General features: G+C 42.9%; 1 protein-coding gene across 1 annotated transcript in view; it reads left to right on the forward strand.

Moving 5' to 3' along the window:
- Positions 1-19,832, forward strand: part of LOC135945052 (neurotrimin-like) — a 94,392-nt gene that overhangs the window by 48,933 nt on the left and 25,627 nt on the right. The window contains exon 4 of the mRNA XM_065492437.1: positions 9,183-9,396. Coding sequence (XP_065348509.1) covers positions 9,183-9,396 — 214 coding nt within the window. The remainder of the gene's footprint in view (positions 1-9,182; positions 9,397-19,832) is intronic.

Below are 19,832 nucleotides of genomic sequence, written 5' to 3' on the forward strand. Positions count from 1 at the left end.
GGCCATCCTCTCCAGTGTAGAATCTAAATTGAACTACTGGAGAACGCCATGCACGCTGCTCTGCTCTACTGTGCGCGCAGAGATAAAGTTTTCAAGCACGTCTAATGTGTGTTATTGAAAACTTGCCTGCTACGGAGAGGAAAGTTTGATTGAGAAGAGACTGTCCGCGGCATTTGCACCGCCTCTTTTTATTTAATTGCACCGGACTGACGAGCTTTCCCAGCTGAGCTTGTTGAGGGCTGGGATGAACTGGCTGAAGTGGATCGAGCGAGCAGGTGAAGATGAAATTCGGATCACAATCAGACAAAAACCAGCGAAAAGTTTTGACGTTGGGAATCGATCATGTTATCATCACATTTAACGGGATATTTCATATCAGTATCAATTAAGAGTTGGTTTTGCTTGTCCTTGGCCAGAGTTTTGAAGTTTGTAAGTGGGGAAATCAGATTTGTGGTTCAATCTATCAAAGCGTAATAATAAAAAAGGGATCTCGAAAGCAAACAAATGATGATAAAGTGATTAACTTTTTTGCTTGATTCTAAATAGAGAAAATAAACGTTTGATAAAATGTAAATGGTTAGAAAAGTTTTGACAAACTTCACAAAAATTCAAGTAACAATTTCAAGTCGCACTAAAGCCACTAAACCGATCGCTAAACACATGTTCCTGAGGAGCATTACTCGCCATAGTGCTGAACTTAGGTTTAAATTACTTTATCAGTAATTAAATTTATAATTTTTAAGAGATTATATTTAAAATACAATTTTTTGTTCTATGAAAACAAGGTAGCCAACTCTTCTGTTCCGCCTTCTATATATAAAGCGGTTTGTGTTATTTTAAATTTAATATTTATAATTAACACCTTCCTGTCCCTTCATAGTTAGACAAATAAAATATAAAAAGCTAGTTTTCTGATGAAACTAAAATTCCTCTTCAAATGCAGCCTCCTATTTTCTAAAAATCGTTATGCCGACGCCACAGGCAACAACAAAATCCATGTGCTGTCTCGCAAGCACTTTTTACGACAGCTCGGAAATTGAGATGCGAAACGCATAAAATGCGTTGTGTTTTTGTACAAGGGCATCATTTCATTTCTTTTTGTGTCTCTCTGCAACGCCTTTCCGCAGCTGAATAGTTTCAGCTTTGAGTACACACACACACTCGACTGTGACGGAAGGCGAGCGAGACTTAACATGTGCAAAAACAGTAAATTCTCCTTCAGGCGCATTTTTCTCCCTCTCGTACATATGCAAATAAATCGGCCTGTTTTGCATTCGCCAGGGCGGAGCTATAGGTGGCAGGAAATGTGCAAAAACGACGGACGAGCGCGAATGCTGCCGCTCTGTTGCTGAAGGAAAATTTATCCTAGCAAAATGCTGGGTGACAAAGCCCTAGTTTGCTTTTTTTCTTGACGAAAAATGCGGCTTTGGGCAAAATAAATTGCCTGGGCGCGTGCGAGCAGCAAAGGGCCGACGCTATCAGCATTTTCGTTATTATTTTCGCCAAATATTTGGGTGCGGGAACACAGACACACACACACACACACACACACATCCACCAAACGCGGTTTGTTCTGCTTGATTCATCTTGCCCATTTTGGCAAATTTTTGCCCCAATATACGAACAGGGAACAAAGTTTATTTTTCTTCTTCCTGCGCGCCGCTTGTTGTCAGTGAGTTACAGCTACGGGCGTCTTTTCCTCCCTTTTCCGACCAACAGCGACCAGCGAACGAGGAGGTATATCTACGCGTCGGGCCAAAAGGGAAAAAAGGGTCACATACATAAGCTGGAGAATTTCTTTGTTCTTCTGCTAGCTTTTGTACCAATTCAACTGCCGTGCAGCCGACCTCGCGACTGGCTTAATGAAAAAACGACGTCGTCGCTTCCCTCGCCTGCCTCCGCTCTTTAAAACGCGCGGCTCTGGTATTTGGCATTTGACATCGGTCTACTTGTCGAATATAATAATACCCTGCCTGCTGCGGAAGTGCCTTTGCGGATTGGATCGAGTTTTCTTTTTCTCGAAACTCCTCGTCAAGAGAGCCAATTCACGCGTCAGGAATTCGGTCTCGTCCGCCACCGCCTTGCAAAAGTTCTACAACTCTTTCCTCCGCCCGCACCGCACTGCATCAGATTGACGAGTTTATGACGTGAGCACGCCCATATTTCTTTGGCCATCATCGCGGAAGCCTGCTGCAGTAAAAACAGTCTTTTGCCAAAAGAAAGGGCGCCGCTGGGTGCTTACTATGGCCAAGTTTTTACACTTTTCCCACACACGGTCACACACATCAAATGCAGTGTGTCCAAATTGCAAAAAGCAGCCTACTTCCACTCACTCCGGGCTCCAGAAACGGGAAAATGATGCGGGGAGGGTACAATTTTTAGTGCCTTCACCACCAACAGATTTATTTGTTTTGCAGCATGGTGCCGTTTTCCTTAGCCATTTCTGCCACTTTCATTAAGAACTCGCTGCCTTTGTATTTGCCCATACTTTGCTACGGCGCGCAAAACAACAAAATGCGAAAGGTTCGCTTGGGTAATTGCTTCAGTTCCCGGATAAATGACAACTTCTTGCTTTCCGCTACGTATTTCACTTCAGTCCATTGCAAAGTTCCACTTTTCTTTTAATATCATTCAAGTATCTTAAAACTGTCAGCTAAATTTTCTTCGAGAAAGGCGGTCGTGCTCGCTCGCTCGCTCTTCGTTCCATTATTGCTATATTCAAGATGTAAATTTCATCGAGGCAAACACAATATTCTGACGGGGCTGCACTCAAAGAAACGTTCCAGACATAATTAATTCATAAATAATTAAATAAATGCTTTATATTCTGTCTTATCTCACACACAGAAAGAGAAGTGTTTGAGAGCGAGCCTTGAGCTAAATTAGATCAGCGTGCCATAAACGAATCGCAGCTTTCTAGATTCCAACCTAGCTCTCGACTCTACATTTCTAATGAAAAATGCAAATTTTCCTCCCCACCCACGCGACGGTGGATATATGATTATACCATTTGCAGCTTTTCTGCCGCGCCGCAGCTAAAGAATGCGAAATACTTCGTCAGCAGAGCATTCTCTTTGTCAGCCTCTGAGCACACGCAGCAGCGTGAAATTTAATTTCTCGCCCCTCTGCTTGCTGTGTGTGTCCCGCCGTTTCTCCCTTTGCAACAATTACGTTACACTATGCAGAAAAATTCCAGCGCGTATTCCGGATTTGCGAGCGACATGTTCATATTCATGAGCCACAAAAATAAATAATAAATATGCGCGCGGCATTGACGGAATCAGCTCATTTGGAATCTGGTCCAGAATGGCTCAAATGTCAAACGCGCCTGCTGCGTGTGTTTGTTTTTCCATAAATTACGCCGGGCTGCTCGCTCGCAGCGGATTCGAATCTCGCGTGATCGATACTCACTCAAAACCGACGCAAGTTTGTCGTGTGAGACAGTTTGCATATGTACGTGCATGCTCGTGTGGCGAAAACGTATACAAACAGACATGCAAATACACGCATGGCCCGTGTACGAGCGCAGATTGTGCTCAGCGGGGTGCAGATGCGGCGCCGATTCGGAAACTCTGGAGAGGCCGCGACAGCCGGCAGCTGCGAACGTGCCGCCGCTTTCAATTACAAGTGTATGTGTGTGTGTGTACACGGCCTGCGTATTTTTGTCTCTCGCGGAAAATGGTGACACCATGAGCCGGAAAGGAAAAGCGAGCTGCTCTCAATTGGGAATTTAATTTGTCCGTCCTTTCCTTTCAATTGACGCAGGTACTTCGGGGCGTCGATTCCGATCGTGTGGGCATGACGAGTGTGGGAACGGATGCGTCGCCTGAATTCCCTCTCGTCTTCAATCAGAGTTGTATTTGTTTAGAGCATGACGGAGGCGTATAAAGCATTTACTGAGAATATCATTTTCAGCTGCGAAGACGAGAGATTTTGTATTATTGTTATTCTGGTTATTCTCAATTGCAACTGAAAGGAGGAATATTTGAGGACGCATATTCACAGAGCAGAATCAATCGCCACCTGGAGAAATTCGCTCTCTCAAAGGAACAAAGGAAAGTAATAAGATAACGTTGTTTCGCGTTCAGTGTTTGCTTGAATATCCGCATTCAGCGAAAAAAAGCAAATTTGGTGGAGCTGAACCAACACTAAATATTGTTTGTGATACACCCACAATTTTTTAAGTCTCCTCGACCACAGAATGTGCTATTCAAATGCGCCAACTCATATTTTTAGTCACATGAATGCACATTTGGAACATTTTAAGTTCGCTTAGCAGGGGGACTTCGTCATTGAGTAGACGAGTGTCATGGTTTTACCCTGATAACAGATAGCGATCAATACAATTTTACCCAATACTCGATGACTGCTATAGAGGGCGTGAGAGGAGAGGAAAATTGGGGTCGTCGAAAAAATTGTCATTTGGGACTTGGTCAGAGTAAGAAGGGATTCCATGAACGGCCAGCAAAGAGGGCGGATGGGCCTGCCACGCTCTCTCTCTCTCTCTCTCTCTCTCTCTCTCTCTCGCTCTCTCTCTCTTCCAGAACTAAAACTGAAATTAACCGCGGCTTAGAGATGCGTAGTATTGTCTCGACCACTCAAGGATCATACAATTCTTGTACTGGCAAAACAGTTTGAGCTAGTAGAGCAAGCATAAAAAACGCCAAGTTGGCGGAGATTGCAAGGATTCAAAACGATATGCGGTTTGCCAAAATTTGTATTAACATCACGAAAAATATTGGAAACTTCTGATCTGCTCACATTGATGTGCATTAATATCATTGCCACTGGCGCCTGGCGCACCTCTCCTAAACATGCGCGCTCTCACATTTACAGTCATGTACCTTTTTCAAGCTGCGTGTGCTAAATGGACTTAAATTCTGCATTATGAAAACGGCTTGATCTTATTTTGCGCGCGAGCAAGCGAACCCAGTTCTCTCTCTCTCTCTCTCTCTCTCTCTCTCTCTCTCTCTCTCTCTCTCTCTCTCTCTCTCTCTCTCTCTCTCTCTCTCTCTCTCTCTCTCTCTCTCTCTCTCTCTCTCTCTCTCTCTCTCCAAGCTTGAAGCAGGATGGAGCTGCGCGCCTTTAACCTTTATCTGGTTCGTCGTCTGCGTCGTCGGGAATGAAAAGGGCGTGTTTGTGAATTCGTGTCGCATTCAAACGAGTCAATTTCAATGCTAAATATCCCCCACTAACTAGAGCAGCAGCCGCTAACCGGGGAAATAAATATGCCTGCGCCCATTTTTGCTCGTCCTCGCTCGCTCGCTCGCCTTGCCGCGGCGGAAAAGTGGTCTCCGGCCAGCGCGCTCCACTCTCTGGCAAAATATTCAAATTGCTTGGTAATAACTTTTTTTAATATCCACCCACTGCGAAAGAGTGGCTCGGGAGCCCATAAAGAGAGGTATGTGCACCCACTAATAAACATATTATGCCGTCGAGTCCTCCTAGAGCTTCTCGTCGCAAATGACTGCCTTGCACAGTCGCCACAGCAACTTTTCATCTGGCCGCTGACCTGTTGGCCCTTTTGCTCTAATCACCACGAGCTGAAAGTGCAGAGTTCCACGTTAAAATTAATCTCGGTAAGCAGAACTGTACAGATTGCCATGATTGTCAGTGCCGTGGCAACAAAGCCAGTTGCTTGGTCAATAGGCCCTTAACTGAGATAATGAAATTAACGATTTATATTACAATTTTAACTGTTATTTTATACTGTTTATATTACAGTTAAGTTCATAGATGAGATTCCATTGTTTTCCCAACGAGAAATTTGAGCTTATAAGGAGATTACGCTCAACCGCCCGTTTTCTGATTCCAAAAGTTTGAATAGATTTCAAAAGTTACCCATTATGAAATATTTATTAAACACCAAAAGGTGTACAACAGACATAAAATACAGAGTAATTAAATCACATATCAATGCTCGTTTTTGCTTTGGCGGCTTGGCACAACGTCAGATTGTTCTTAACACATTCAAAAAAATGGTAAAAGTTAATTTGTTTAATATCACAGAAAGTTACCCATTATCACTCCCTTATTGGAATTAGCTCTACCGATTTTTTTTTAAGATTTAGACTTTTAGCTTTTGATAAAAGACTCCGCATCTGATGTTTGCTGTCTGCAGCTGTTATGTAAGCTTTTTTCAGAATTATTCTATACACCACATTAATTTCACTTTAGAAGACTGAACCTTCTACTTGCCAAGGCTCGAATTTGCTGTTGTTTGGCGCAAAAGTTTTAATGTGTGGCTGTCAGCTATAGTCCTATTTTTCTATTAAAACCGGAGAAATTTATGCTGATGGTTGACACTAGCTAAAAAATAGCTTTCTCTCCAAAGATCCTAAAGCCGTTGGCTAAAGGGAAAAATTCCACTGCGCCCGAAGAAAAAGCTGCTCTCTTTTTGCTTCACGTGATAGCATGTGGGATGCAAAAGTTAATGTCGCACTTGCTCCGTATGATGTCGATCCGGCTGGGATCGTACGCTAGAGCCCTGTCGATACACGCGCGCTTGGCGCGTGAAAAGTCGCTTAGAGAGTCGAGGGAAGTGTGCACAAGTGGCAGAAAAAGTGGCAACTCGACTTTTGCTTGATGGAGGACGCGCAAGAAAGGCATTGCTTGGCAAAAATGTGGCGATGAGAGCGTATGCTCTTTTGACGGAGGCACTAAAGATCCGAATCAAGAGCAGAAATATGAGTTTGCTGCACTTGCGAGAGGTGATAAGGAGATCACACGCGGCAGGCATTGCTTTAATCACCTTTTGCGTTAATGAGGTCAAATTAAATTTTATTCGTTGGAAGTTGCGGCAGAGCAGCTCTCTTTAATTACGCTGCATAATCGCAATCTGCGGTTGGCGACGCCAGCCGTCGACCTCTCCCGCGGCACCAGAGGAAACGCAAAAACAGAATTTACCCTCTTCGCTTTTACTTCCTCTCGCGAAAGCCCTCAATTAATTAAATCAGGCCTATGGAAGCGCCGAACCGCCGCCGCTGCCGACTGGCGAGACAGAATGAACGGCTCTCCACCAAGATTGTCTCCAAATCTTGTTACTTGCAATTTGCTCCGACGAGGAAATTGGCGAACGGAAAGCGGAATTCTAATTAAATTAATTCATCTGAGTAGGCACATGAGAGAAAAATCTTACTTAGATAGGGGTTCCCTTTTATTACGAATCGCTGAGATTGCAAAAAAAGAAGCGCACTTTGCTGCATTTATTTATTGTGAGTTAATTCGGTGGTAAAAAGGCCAACAATTTCGCACGCAAAGAAATATTGAACATCTGCTTCAGACCCTCGCTTATATCTTTTTGATTGTGAGACGTGACACACCTTTTCAAAAGCTCAAATGTTATGCGCTGAAAATTGCCATCCGCTTAACTTTCTTCGCTCCGCCTTGCAAATAACAAAAGTTTTTCTTATGCTCACCAACTCATTTCATTACACTTCGACAGAGTTCGATTCCGTCAACACCTATTCATATTGACACAGTGCTATATTATCTGACTCTGCCACAATGGAGTCTATAAATCACGCAATCAACACCGGAACGGTACTACTCTGTGAAATCTTCTTATCGCCGACAAGTCGACATTATTTGCAACATCACGTAATAAACATTGAATCAAAATTATTGCCGCAGGCAGTCAGGGGGAGTCGTTCAAACACACCGTGTGTGTGTGTGTGTGTACTCTAGATAGTAATCCCGTCAGTGGGAGGTAATAATTCTCGAGGCGGAAAGAGCATTTGAATCGACACACACACAAACCCGGGGCCGCCAAGCGAATTTCACAGGGTTGGCTGCTGCTCGGCTACGTGAAATAAATCAGGCCTCTCTCAGGGATGCTAATCGCGAGTGCTGGAAAATCAATTTATGCAAAACACAAGCCAGAGACACTGTTGTGCTTTAATAGAATTGTATTTCGTGACAGGTCTAATTGCATTCTGTTGCCTCCCGCGGGCGCTCAATAAATTAAGGCAGACAGGTGTATGTAATGTGACGCAACACAACCGCTTGAATTCTCATCAGCCTGAAAGCCCGATGACCACAGGGGAAGTTCCGGTGCTCATAATTTCATCGTTGTTACCGAGTCCGGGCCCCGGCACGTGAAGAGGAAAGGTCTTTGAAATTTTCGCCCGGCAACCACCCTTTTATAATTACTTTTGCACCGAATCGGCGGTTTAAAAACGAAATCCCACCTCAACTCGTATTTGCTCTGATCAGATTGGTTTCTGACTGTGCACGGTTGAGTCTAGCGATGATTGCGTGGGTTGCTCCACATTTTTCGCGACGAATAAAAACTGTATTTGCTGTGCGCATGTAGCTCTTTTTACAAGCAAAGAAACCTTTTCATGGTTAGCCATTATTTATCAACTGACTCTATGCTATTATATTAATATAGATGTGATTTTTCCATCAAATATTGGTTCAAAAGTGAAAATATTATGATTTGATGTCAATTATAATACAATTATTATTTATAGGTAAGTGACAGGAGACAGGAGGAAAGTTTGGTTTTTGTTTTCAATGTAGTTTTGTTGGTGATTATTTTAGTTCTGTAAGGCAACTCGTTTGTATGCACAGAGACAGCACTCAAAACTGGAAAATATAAAAATATCACGTAATGCATTGGATCAGAAGACTTAATTTGGTTGCAAGCTCTTTAGATCCAATAAATATAAAAAAACAGCTTTCCAGCACTCCACTATTTGCTAGCCTTAAAATAATTCGTCCCACTCTTGTCCTGCGTAAGGATTGTTTAGATTACTATTCTCCTTGCAATAAGTCTTTTAAACAATCCATATTAATAAATGATAAATAAATGAAATGAAAAAATAGTTGCGGAATTTTTAAATCTTTGACTTTTTAAAACATGTATGAGCATCTGACAGCTTCTAACAGAAACAAATTAAGGGGATTTAACATAACGTAAAATGTTTGTTTAGATATAGTAAGTAATTACAGGTAATTCGCAATATTAAAAAATAGCTATAACTTCGCTAGTCAAAACGAGGTGGTTGAGTTACAATTTGATTAAAATAAGCGTCCTACTTTATTTCATGTTTGTTCCGTCTACATTCTCGACTTACAAGCTGCACACATCAGTTTGGATGCAACTAATTAATTGAAGATTGATTTTGCTTGCATATACGTGTATGTACGACTACAGTTTGCATGGTGTCATGTTGCAGGTGTCCTGGGTGCGGCGGCACGGCGAGGAGCTGCGGTTGATTACCTTCGGCCTGCACACGTACATTAGCGACAGCCGTTTCTCGCTGTTGTTCGAGGCGCCGAATGATTGGCGCCTGCAGATCCGCTACGCCAGCGCCAGGGACCAGGGCCACTACGAGTGTCAGGTCTCCTCTCACCCCCCTCGTGTTCTGCAAGTTCTGCTGACTGTCGTAGGTGAGTACGTAAGGCGTCCCTCGCTCGCGCTGGCCTGTTTGCCATGCATGTTCCGCCGCGAGCGGGCGAGCGCGTGCAGGAAGCGCCGGGTAGGCTTTTTGCTCTGCGGGCGTGACGCGCCGGTTGCATGCATGTTCTCCGCCGGCTGATGACTTTGTTCGCACTCGCCGAGTGGATATTAATGGCACACACGACTGACTGACAACGACGGGCGGGAGGGCGGGCATTCTCATGGCCGGTAATGAACCGGCGGCGCGGCCTGGCAACTTCTTGATGGAATCTTTATCGACTTGGCTGCTGCGGTCGGGCCTCTTTTTGCTCTGTTGCCTTTTTCGCATTCAAGTTTCCGACTAGTCCTCATGATGAAAAGCCATCTACTAAAAGCCCCCACTACACCGTGGATCGGATTTTTCCAGACTACGAAATGAAAAAGTTTTGCACTTTCTTGAAATTCATTTGAACCAGCTTGATAAGATTTGCTTTCATGGGAATGCGAGGCATTGCGTATGCCACCGGAAAACGCTCTCCGCAAGAGTAGCTGCTACTTGCCGGGTTGGAATCTGATTAGTGCTGCTGAATAGCTTTTAAATTGATGCCGAGAAATTGGATAGAATTGCCTGTGCCGTCGGTGCGTTTATGGAATAATTCAGCGAGCAGAAATTAGGAGGGAGTGGTGGAAATAGGAAGGAGCGGCGGAACTCGTTTTATTTGGCGGCACAGAAAGAATCCCTTGATGAGATTTTCGCGGAGAGATCCGCGGTGGGTCAAAGAAGGCAGAAATCAAAAGTAGTTCCATTTTGTTCTCATCCGAAGCTGCTTCGAATCCTGGCTTCAAAGCACCCTTTGAGGCAGGCACATGGCGAACGAGGGAGAGGAAAAGAATGCAAAAAGTACATTGCTCCTTTGACAGCAGCGTCGGATGTAGGCTAAATGCAGCTAATAAAGGCCGCTCTGCTTCTGGAGCGTGATCGTAAAGTTGCAAACGCCGGCCTGATTGATCTGTATCAGCTCCAGACTCGAACCCATCCCCGGGGCATGTGAACTTGGAGCCGAAATTCGACGAATCCATTTGCTCGGGCGCGTTGAGTCTACCCATCAATTTTTAAGCGAAACTTGCTCGCAATCGGGCCAAACGCCCAGAGACCCTGCGGTGGTCAATATTTGTTTTGGATAAAAAACTGGTTTGTATACATGTCTTTGGTTAAAAAAAATCGCGTGGGCACACCCCAATTAACCAGTCAAGCCGGACGGATGCGCTGAATTGAAAGTTAAAAAACAGCCTGTCTGGCTTGACATCCAAGAATGATGAGACAGTAATCCGCAACCGCATGCCGTTCCATTAATTTGGCGGCCGGGCACACGAGGACACACACGCAGAGATGACAAATATTTAAATCCGCACACTGGCTGATAGTCTGTTGGCGGACAGGCGGCTCTCTTTGAAACGCGCAGTGATATGTTATTGTGTGTGATTGTGCACGCCCCGATGGCCACGTCCTCAGCACAACAAAAACAGATGCCCGGGTGCCGCCGCTGTTGCCTTTCGCTCAAATTGCATTTTCCACTTGCCAGCGGCGCCGATCAATTCCAAATTGGCCAATTACCCGAAGCGGTATTATGCAAGATTGGAACTCGTTCGCTCATGCTAAATTTCATCCCTCAGATCGCCGAGCCCTCAGTTTGCTTTTGTTCAGCCAACGAAGCAGAATTACAGAGTGCTAACGTGCTAAACTCGTGGGTGGAACTTTGGGAGGTAAAATTGCAAAATACATGTCGATAAACTTCCTTCTCCTTTGTGCAAAATATAATTAATATACCATTCAAACGTTTTTTCATGCCTATAAAAGAGAAACTCCATTATTAATACAATGTCCTCTTTGCAAATTTGTCGAATCAAATAAATATTAAAAACTCGATATTTTGTCTCTTACGCAACTATATCTATAAGGAAACGTTGCAAACCAATTAAAAATACAAAACTCCCTATCGGCCTCAACTCTCTCTTGGAACCCATTCAAAATTATCCCCCTCGTTCCCTCCTCAAAAGCGAACTGCAAGGGGGAGTTATTAAAAACTTGTTTTACGACTGCCTCGACACCCATCTCGTTTTTTATTGTTGATCTCTGCCCTTGGGCACGCACACATCATCCAGGTCACATTACATAAATATTGTTTAATCAGTGACCTTTTACGAGCCGTTTTTATGCCTGCGATGCGTTCTGCATTAAAAGGAGCAAAAAGAAGCAGCGCAGCGCAGATGCTGCGCGCCCCGTCGACCGGCTGACTTTGCCGCAACGGCTGGCCTCGACCGTTTCTGCGAAATTTAATCAACGCACCCAACTAACTGTGTTCAAATGCATGGCCTTCCGCTACGATTATTGCTGCTCCCCTTTGAATACAGTTATATTACACCTTGGCTGAACGAACGGGTTTTCATTTTACCCCCACAGTATTGCAATGCGGAGCAGCCATCAACAAGTACGTTTGGCTTTAGGAATACGCGTTTTTTTTTTTTTTTGGAAAATGTGTGTTACTGGAAGAAAATTTTAACTTAAATAAGCGTCAAGTTTTTTCATTTTGAAGCTCTTTAACCTTGTTGTCTTCAGAGCATTTCACTAACAATTGACAATACATATACATATTAAAAAAAATAGTACAAATGGCTATTTTCTTTGGAATTGGAATTGTACTTTATTTGCGTATATATTCGGTGCAACTTTAGAGTATTATTTTTGCTCTCTGAACATTCACAAATATGTCAAAATATCACAAATATAAACTAAAATCAAGTATTCGATGCATCATCACATCTAAAATTGAGAAATTCATGCATGTTGTGAGACTTGTTGGAGCACTCCAATGATTTGAGCGTTCTCTCAAACTCCTCTCACTTCTCTGCATCACGAATTGAGACAGGAATTTTGCTGTTACACCTTTAGCATGTACGCTTCAAGATTTCATTCAGCCGATGATGGCACTTGTGCGGGAACGTAATTATAATTTCTTGAGCGAGTATTGTAGTTATGTATTTTTTTTGACTTGCTAATTAAGGTGAGGTCGAAAGAATTTGCAGCACTACATCAATTAAGAGAGAAGAAAAGCAGAATTAATTAGGTATAAAGGTTTTTTGAAGATAAAAAACATCACTCACGTTCACGTTCTGGGGAGCAACTATTTCTGCCCCTCAAGCCTGTAAAAAATTGTACGCCGCAGAGAATACTTTAATCACTGTGACCGTTGAAAAGATTGACCTCACGTATTGTCGATTACAAATAAAAGAGACAAAATGGCAACTTCTTGTGGTATCCCCCACCACTTACTCTTCTTGTGACCGAAGTTCACAAGCCCGGATTCCAACCCTTATGTAAGGCTTTTTCATTGTATGAAAATTCTGCAGCGTCTTTTTGTCACGAAAATTGAACGTAGCTATGGGGACACAAACAACATAACAATTTTTGCGGGATTCTTATATCAGGAATTTAATTATGTTTTAATGAGGCTGCAATTATTTGGGAAATTTTTCCCATTTCTTTAAACAAAAATGTTTACATATATCTGACAATGTATTAAAAATCTCAGCTTCACCTTTTAACTCTTTTGCAGTAGATTAAAGTAGTACTAGGTATTTAACGTCAATGCAGCGCTTAATGTATAAAGCGTAATTGGCCACTTCCACAAATAGTGTGATAGCAGAATATATATTAGAATTATCTGCCACAGGAAATTCAGTGCGACTGAAATTGCTGATGTAGTCGTAAATTGCTACCCTTGGAGGAGCGGCTGTATTTCTCTTTATTTCCCGGACTCAACGGCATTAAATTATCTTCATCATTAGCGATAAGCAAGATTTCATTACTACGACTTCCATCTCTGGCGGCCTTGAGGAGCGAAAGAGTCGGCACGATGAGAACAGCAGCAGTATTTCTCGATCATAATTCCGCGCGGCGCGCCTGCCGCTGCTGCAGTTTTTCTTTATTTTATCAGATTCGCCAACTTTTGGTTGGCTGCTTTTTAACAAGATTGTCACAAAAGTTATCTCGAGGATAGACAGCAGCAGGCCTCACTGAGTTGCTTGATTCTCTCTCCTCTTTCTCTATCTGTTCTGTTCCGTACATTGTTAAATTTAACATGGCAAGGAGCACGACGCTCGCTGACGTGGCTTTTGCCACAATCGGCCAGGATTTTTCTCTGGCAAGGCGTCTCGCACAAACATACGCCACACGACGGAGTGAGCGCACGGGAGAAAAATACGCTGCCGCTAGCATTATCTCGCGACAAGTTGCCGAAAACCACGCGACCTTTTATGAAGTGAGCCTAAAGAGGCATTGTATTCCATCAGCGCTGCGGAAAATGTGAAGCAACAGACGAACAATTCGTCTCAATCGATTTGTAACGAATCACGTCCAAATCTTGTTACGATTTTGCTTTTTAAAATTGACAATAAACAGATACCGTAATTAAAACTATTGACCTGCAACAGCATGGGTTTGTTGTTTATTGCAAAGGAATTAATTTGTAATGAAGGCATAACCACTGTTTAATCATCATTCTAAATAATTGAATGCATTAACGTCACACGTTATCGCTGCGTCAAATTTAATTTTCATGCATTCAGCAAAGTTTATGCCACCCGTCCGAGTCATAATCCACCCACTAACAAATGGCTGAATTACCATAATGATAACAACAATGATGGGAGCCATCTGTCGCACGTTGCGAATTATTAATCGAATCCAACAAAAAGCAACGAGCGCGAATTTACGGTCGTCGGCCGTTCGCTTATTCTGTCGGAGTTCAAATGCCATGTGTCGCCCTCGAAAGAGAGTACCAGGCACCGACCGAATTATTATCGCGAGCTGCACGTCCGCTTTTCAATTTATTAGCCTCCAATTAGGGCGTCAATATTGCACATCCGCCGATAATTTGTCTCGTCACTCGACTGACGGACTGGCTGCCTGCCTGCCTGACATTTAATTTGAATGCAATTCTGCACGGCTGTCGGAATGAGGTCACTCGAGAGAGCTTCTGGATTAAAAGAATGCTTTATTTGCACTTGACTGGCGATATCTCCATGTCTACCGGGAAAACTCATTCAATTAGAACAAAGTCTGCTTTAATTGAAAAGTATTATCAATAATAAGTCTTGAAAAATCATCTGTGATATTGAAGTGCTAAAATGAAATTGGAAGTTGCTCTCATTGTTTAAAATTGTGTAGATTGCAGATTTATTACCCTCCTTGAGGAGTTTTTTTAAAATTTTATTATCAGTTCATTACTGCGATCTTCTTTGAGCCTTTTAATGGTTTTATTTTTAGAACCTTCTCCCTCTTTTAAAACTGCTTCTCCCCAGAATCCTATTTTTGTCAGAAAAGCCCTCTAAGCGGATACCACGTATTAAAATTGCAACAAGATATTTCAAGATCCTCTGCAACAGATCACGTGTAAAAATTGGTTTGTTAAAGATGGAGTGACTGGCTGCAAAAACTTTGCTTGGTTCGCTAGTTAGGAAATTAAAGCATATCTTTGGTTTTTTTCCAGCGGTGGTCGGGTTTACGCGACGCGCAGGTATGGCGTCGACTGGGGTACGGCGCTTTGAAACGGGCAAATGCAAAATTTGGTACAGATGTGTGAGTCACCGACAATTTTGTGCTATAATTTATGCGTTACATGAAATAATTACGCCTATCTGATCGGAAAAAACAAACTCGTGCAGACATTAGAGACGCTCTCGGCTGCCCAAATTTCAACGCCACGTTATCTAATTAGATCTGACAAGTGGGAAACTATTACAACGCGAATCAGGCCCCTACTTTAAATTGTATTATCAGTCTAGATACAAGAAAACAAGGTTGGATTTCTAGTTTACAAAGCCTTAAGGTTTTATTAGGAATCAAACGGCTTGAAGCAGAGAATGCCTATTTTGAACTGAAAATAAAACGCGCCTTCGCTGTAGGTGATTGGTGGGGAAGACGTTATGCGCCAAATCAATTTTGTGCAAACAAAAAATCTGGCAACACACGACATTTATATTCCTATATCATCCTAAGGGATGATCTGCTGAGGTGAATTGAAAACAAGACGAACAGCAATAAAGCCGCGCCCTTTTGGCGTTTGGGGCAGGGGACGGAATTACAATCCACGCACTTTGCAATTCTTTACAGCCGACGCACGACGCGACATAAAGCAGCACCAATATAAACTCTGGCTGTAAAATAAAACATTTTGTCCAGAAAAGCGCGCCCGCTTGCAATAAAATTCACGTCTATTGACGCGAATGGAAGTGGAATTCATCAGGACGCGTGGGCGGTTGGTCGACCGATGGACGGCTGACGCAGAGGCGAAAGCGTCCCTTTGTGCGCGCTTCTGCGAAATGTTTGCTCGCACGGGGAGCCATATAATTTATTGGCAATTTTTCCCAGTCGCTCAGGTTCTTTTGTGACACGACGTGCAACACAATCGTCTGTCGTTTCATTTAAAAACGAAACCTTTCACATACTCGCAGGCTGCATTTGAATCGAGCTTTGTAATGAAAATAAATACATATTTCTGCCATTTTGACATCAAAGTGCAATAAACTGTTTTTGAATGCGTAGTTCTCCCAGGATGACTGCACAAACTGTTGTAAAAATAAGCTACATTGTGCATCGTTTGCTCTAGTATGTTTTCATTTAAATCAATCATTCGTGCAATACCGGTCTACAAATACCGAAATAAATTTAAAAGCCCCTTGAAGAGATATTTTGAATAATATAAATATCTCCCGAATGGCGCAGTGTGAGTCTACAATTATTAATCATTTTTGTCTTCTATGAACCATGAGAACATTTACGAACAAATAGGTCTAAAATTAACATAGCAGGCTCATGAACGTGATTTATTTGCTAAGGTATTTTTTCTTGCCTCTTTCGTTTTGAGTGCGCTCTTAATTTTCGCTCGGATAATTTCTTAAATGTTTTGTGAGGGGTAAATGAAAAAAATTATAAGTAAGCCAAGAAGTTGTTTACGCAAGTTTTTGCAAGTGGCTGTCTTTTTCTTCGTTTAAAAGATTCGAAGGAGCAATTAAATTTTTCACTCGCAATATAGAATTTCCAGCATCCTTTAATACGGGCTCTAATGACTTGAACTTGTCGAGCATTGCGTGGATTTTTTCTTGCCTCTCTCCAGAATCTGAAGTAATATTGTTCGCATGAATGAACATTTAATTCTTTGCTTCTTAAGAGGCCCATTAAGCAAAACATTCAGTCCCAAGTAAATGCAGCACGCTGAAGGCTTCATTTTTTCTGCACAAATGAATGCTGCTTAGAAATTTCTTAGAATGAATCTGGTAATTTCTAGCTTACGTGTATACTCTCTGATTATCGTGGTATCGTCTAGCTGTACGTGAAATTTTGCTTGCCTCCCTCATTTTGCATGTGGATGAACAATCATTGGTTTCTATTTTCTTATTTTGAGCATTGAGCCTCAAGCTAAAAATTCGATTCCAATTAATAAAGGACGTATGCTTTAGTTTTTTTACACAACAACCGAATTCGCTCGCCATTTTGCTCAAATAAATCAATTTTCATAATAATCAATCATTTTTTTCAGAATGGCAGAAAACACAGTTGAATGATTTTACTATTATTTCTCCTTCGCTTGAAATTCAATAACTGGCTTTGTTTCCGGAAGTAAAAAAAGTTGCCTTTGATATTTGATGTTGGTGCTCTTAGCTAGTGAGCAATAACACATGAAATGATCTAGCAACGCTGGAATAGCTGTGCGAGTAGTAATTCAAGCACGGTCCTTCTTTACACGCGATGTGTAGAGCCGACGAAAAATGAGTGCGCACATACCCTCTGAGTCTGTGGGTAATGTGTCATTGTTTACGGGTGCGAAAATTTTATGAGCCCATTTAAAATGATAACGCTTGCGCGCCGCATAAAGCGCCACACAGTCAGTGAGCGCCCTGTGTATGCGAAAAGGCAGGGTCGACAGAGGCGTGCTGAGTGGCAAAGAAAAAATTGATGACGACTTTCCCTCAAGAGAAAGAAAATGGTATGCACCCCTTTGCTCGCTGCAGTTGTAGCGAAAGCAGCAGTAACCGAATTTTTTATCTTGTTTTTAACTGCCAGAAGAGATGACTCCGACTTTGTTATACAGTCTCACTTCTTTGAATCTGCGCCGCCACTGCTGTTGCCACAACCGGCTCTGTTTTCTGGCGTTTTTTGCATCAAAAAATTATTCAGCTCGCAGTTTGGAACTGTCACTGCTGGGAGGAGCGTCTCTCGTCGCGACTGCTTTATTGCAGACCGAGTTCCGAGCCGTCGCAGAAATTTCTTCCCTCCCTCGTCTCCTTTACAGTCAGTGTTTTTTCTTTAAATTCACCCTGTAATTGCTTTGTTTGCTTCGGAAGGGCGTCGCATCGATTCCCGCGACTCCGAGACTCATTTCCATAATGGTAGGTTTTTGGACATTAATCAATTGCTGTGCGACTTTTCAAAAGGCGATTTATTAAAGAATTAACTGGTTCCGTGAGCAGCATGAGTATCGCTCCCCTTTGTAAGAGATCACATAAAAATTGTCAGTCGAAAGCTCTAAATTTCAGAAATTTCATGAGTCAGTGTTTCGTGAGGGATGAAAGCGACGCGTGTCATCCAAAAGCCTTTTGCGGCCGCAAGGCTTATGGCGTCAGTTAAAAGTTTTTACTCGAGAATCCATAAAATACTTTGCCGACCGCAAATGGTGCCTAAATGATGGATAAACTTGCGACCGACATCAGGCCAAGTGTCCGAGAGTTGTTCCGAGAGAGCGAGGTTTGACCTATCTGAAAGTTGGGGGCCGCTGGGTGGGTGAGACCGAGTTCGGCGCAAATTTTACCGCACACACACTCTCTCTGTTCATTATTGAATTTATCCAGCAGCAGCAGCAGCAGCAGCAACACACAACGATGGTGGTGGCAGCAACAGCGCCGGCAGCCAACGCCGAGTGTGTGTGTGTTATTGTGGTTCACTTTGTGTTACCATAAGCACATTTAATCTTGCTAAAATGCCAGCCGTCCTCGCCACCATTATTATAATGTGCCTTTTTCCCTTTCACCGTCTGAGATATTGCACTCTCGGCCCTCCTCGCAAAAAATCCCGAGTCTGCTGGCAAAAATTGAATTAAAAAAATTAAAACTGCTGCCTGAGAGCCTGCCATATTGTTGCGGAGGTGCATTTTGGCGAGCGTGGTCGTGTGTTTCGCCTGACGTTATTGATTGCAGATAAATACCGAATAAAACACTCGAATGTCAGCGTGGATGATCATTTATTATTTTTAAATGTGTCCCGGGGCCGAGAATGGAGACGGATTTTCGGCGTCGGCTCGTGAATAACGCACATAATGGACTAAAATAATATTTCACTCGGAATGAAATCCGACTGCCGACACATAAATATCGCCCCCTGGCAAATGGAGATACACCTATCGTATTTTCAAATCATTTGTTAGGAAGGATAACTTTGGCCATCAATTACACTTCCCACCCTCTCTTTTGGAGCCCTCCGTGCTGCCTGATGATGCTCGCGCGCGCACTCTCTCCCCGTTAAATTAGCCGCGGCACCGGTGCGAGAAAAAGTTCTCGCAAAAACGCGGACCAGCAAACAATCTTTGAGTATGCATGCAAAAAATACCGCTCTCGGAGCTTCTTCCAAACCGACTGGCGGCTCTCATTTTCCGAGCGCCGAGGGATAATTAATTCAACAAAGAGAGGCTGTAAATCATGTTCTTCTCACCTCGGCCCGAAACCCAAGCCAACTCGACTAGACAAGAAAGTGCTCATCCGAATTTAATCTCCGCCTGTGCCTGGCCAGCCGTGCTCATTAAGGACCACTGCTGGGCGAATTATGTGCAAGTCAAATTTTAATTTACGACGTGTAACAAGTTGTGCTCGCAGGAACAATTTCGTACACCGCGTTTGAATTAGCTTGATTAACTGCAGGCAGACAAAGAGATATCGCCGTCGTTGTTTTAATTGCGGCAAAAAAGTGAGCCGAATAAATCTTCAGGCCCGCTTTGTGAATTTATCAGAATTTCTCTCACCGAAATTAGCCCGACACCGTGCATGCCTGTTATCTTTACCGTTGGCTGGAAACTGAAAGTGGCCGCCGCCGGGAATCAATAGTCGAAAGCGTCACTTCTTGGATTTGTTCCAGCAACAACAAATCACGCAGCCCTAAAAGTTGAACTCACTTTATTACGCAGAGATAAATACGAATTTATCATTTGAATATTACTGTGAATGTGCCATGTGCCGCATATCTGCTGCAATACACGTCCAATAAAATTTATTCGCCGATTCTTCGCGGGATGCGAGAGCAAATAACTCACGCCAACTGCATGAGGATTGCGATCTGGCAAGACTTATTGGGAAATTGTGTAGCAAAAATTATTAAATGACGAAGCACCGATCGATGTAT

This window comes from Cloeon dipterum, chromosome X (assembly GCF_949628265.1).
Source record: "Cloeon dipterum chromosome X, ieCloDipt1.1, whole genome shotgun sequence".
Taxonomy (NCBI): Eukaryota; Metazoa; Arthropoda; class Insecta; order Ephemeroptera; family Baetidae; genus Cloeon; species Cloeon dipterum.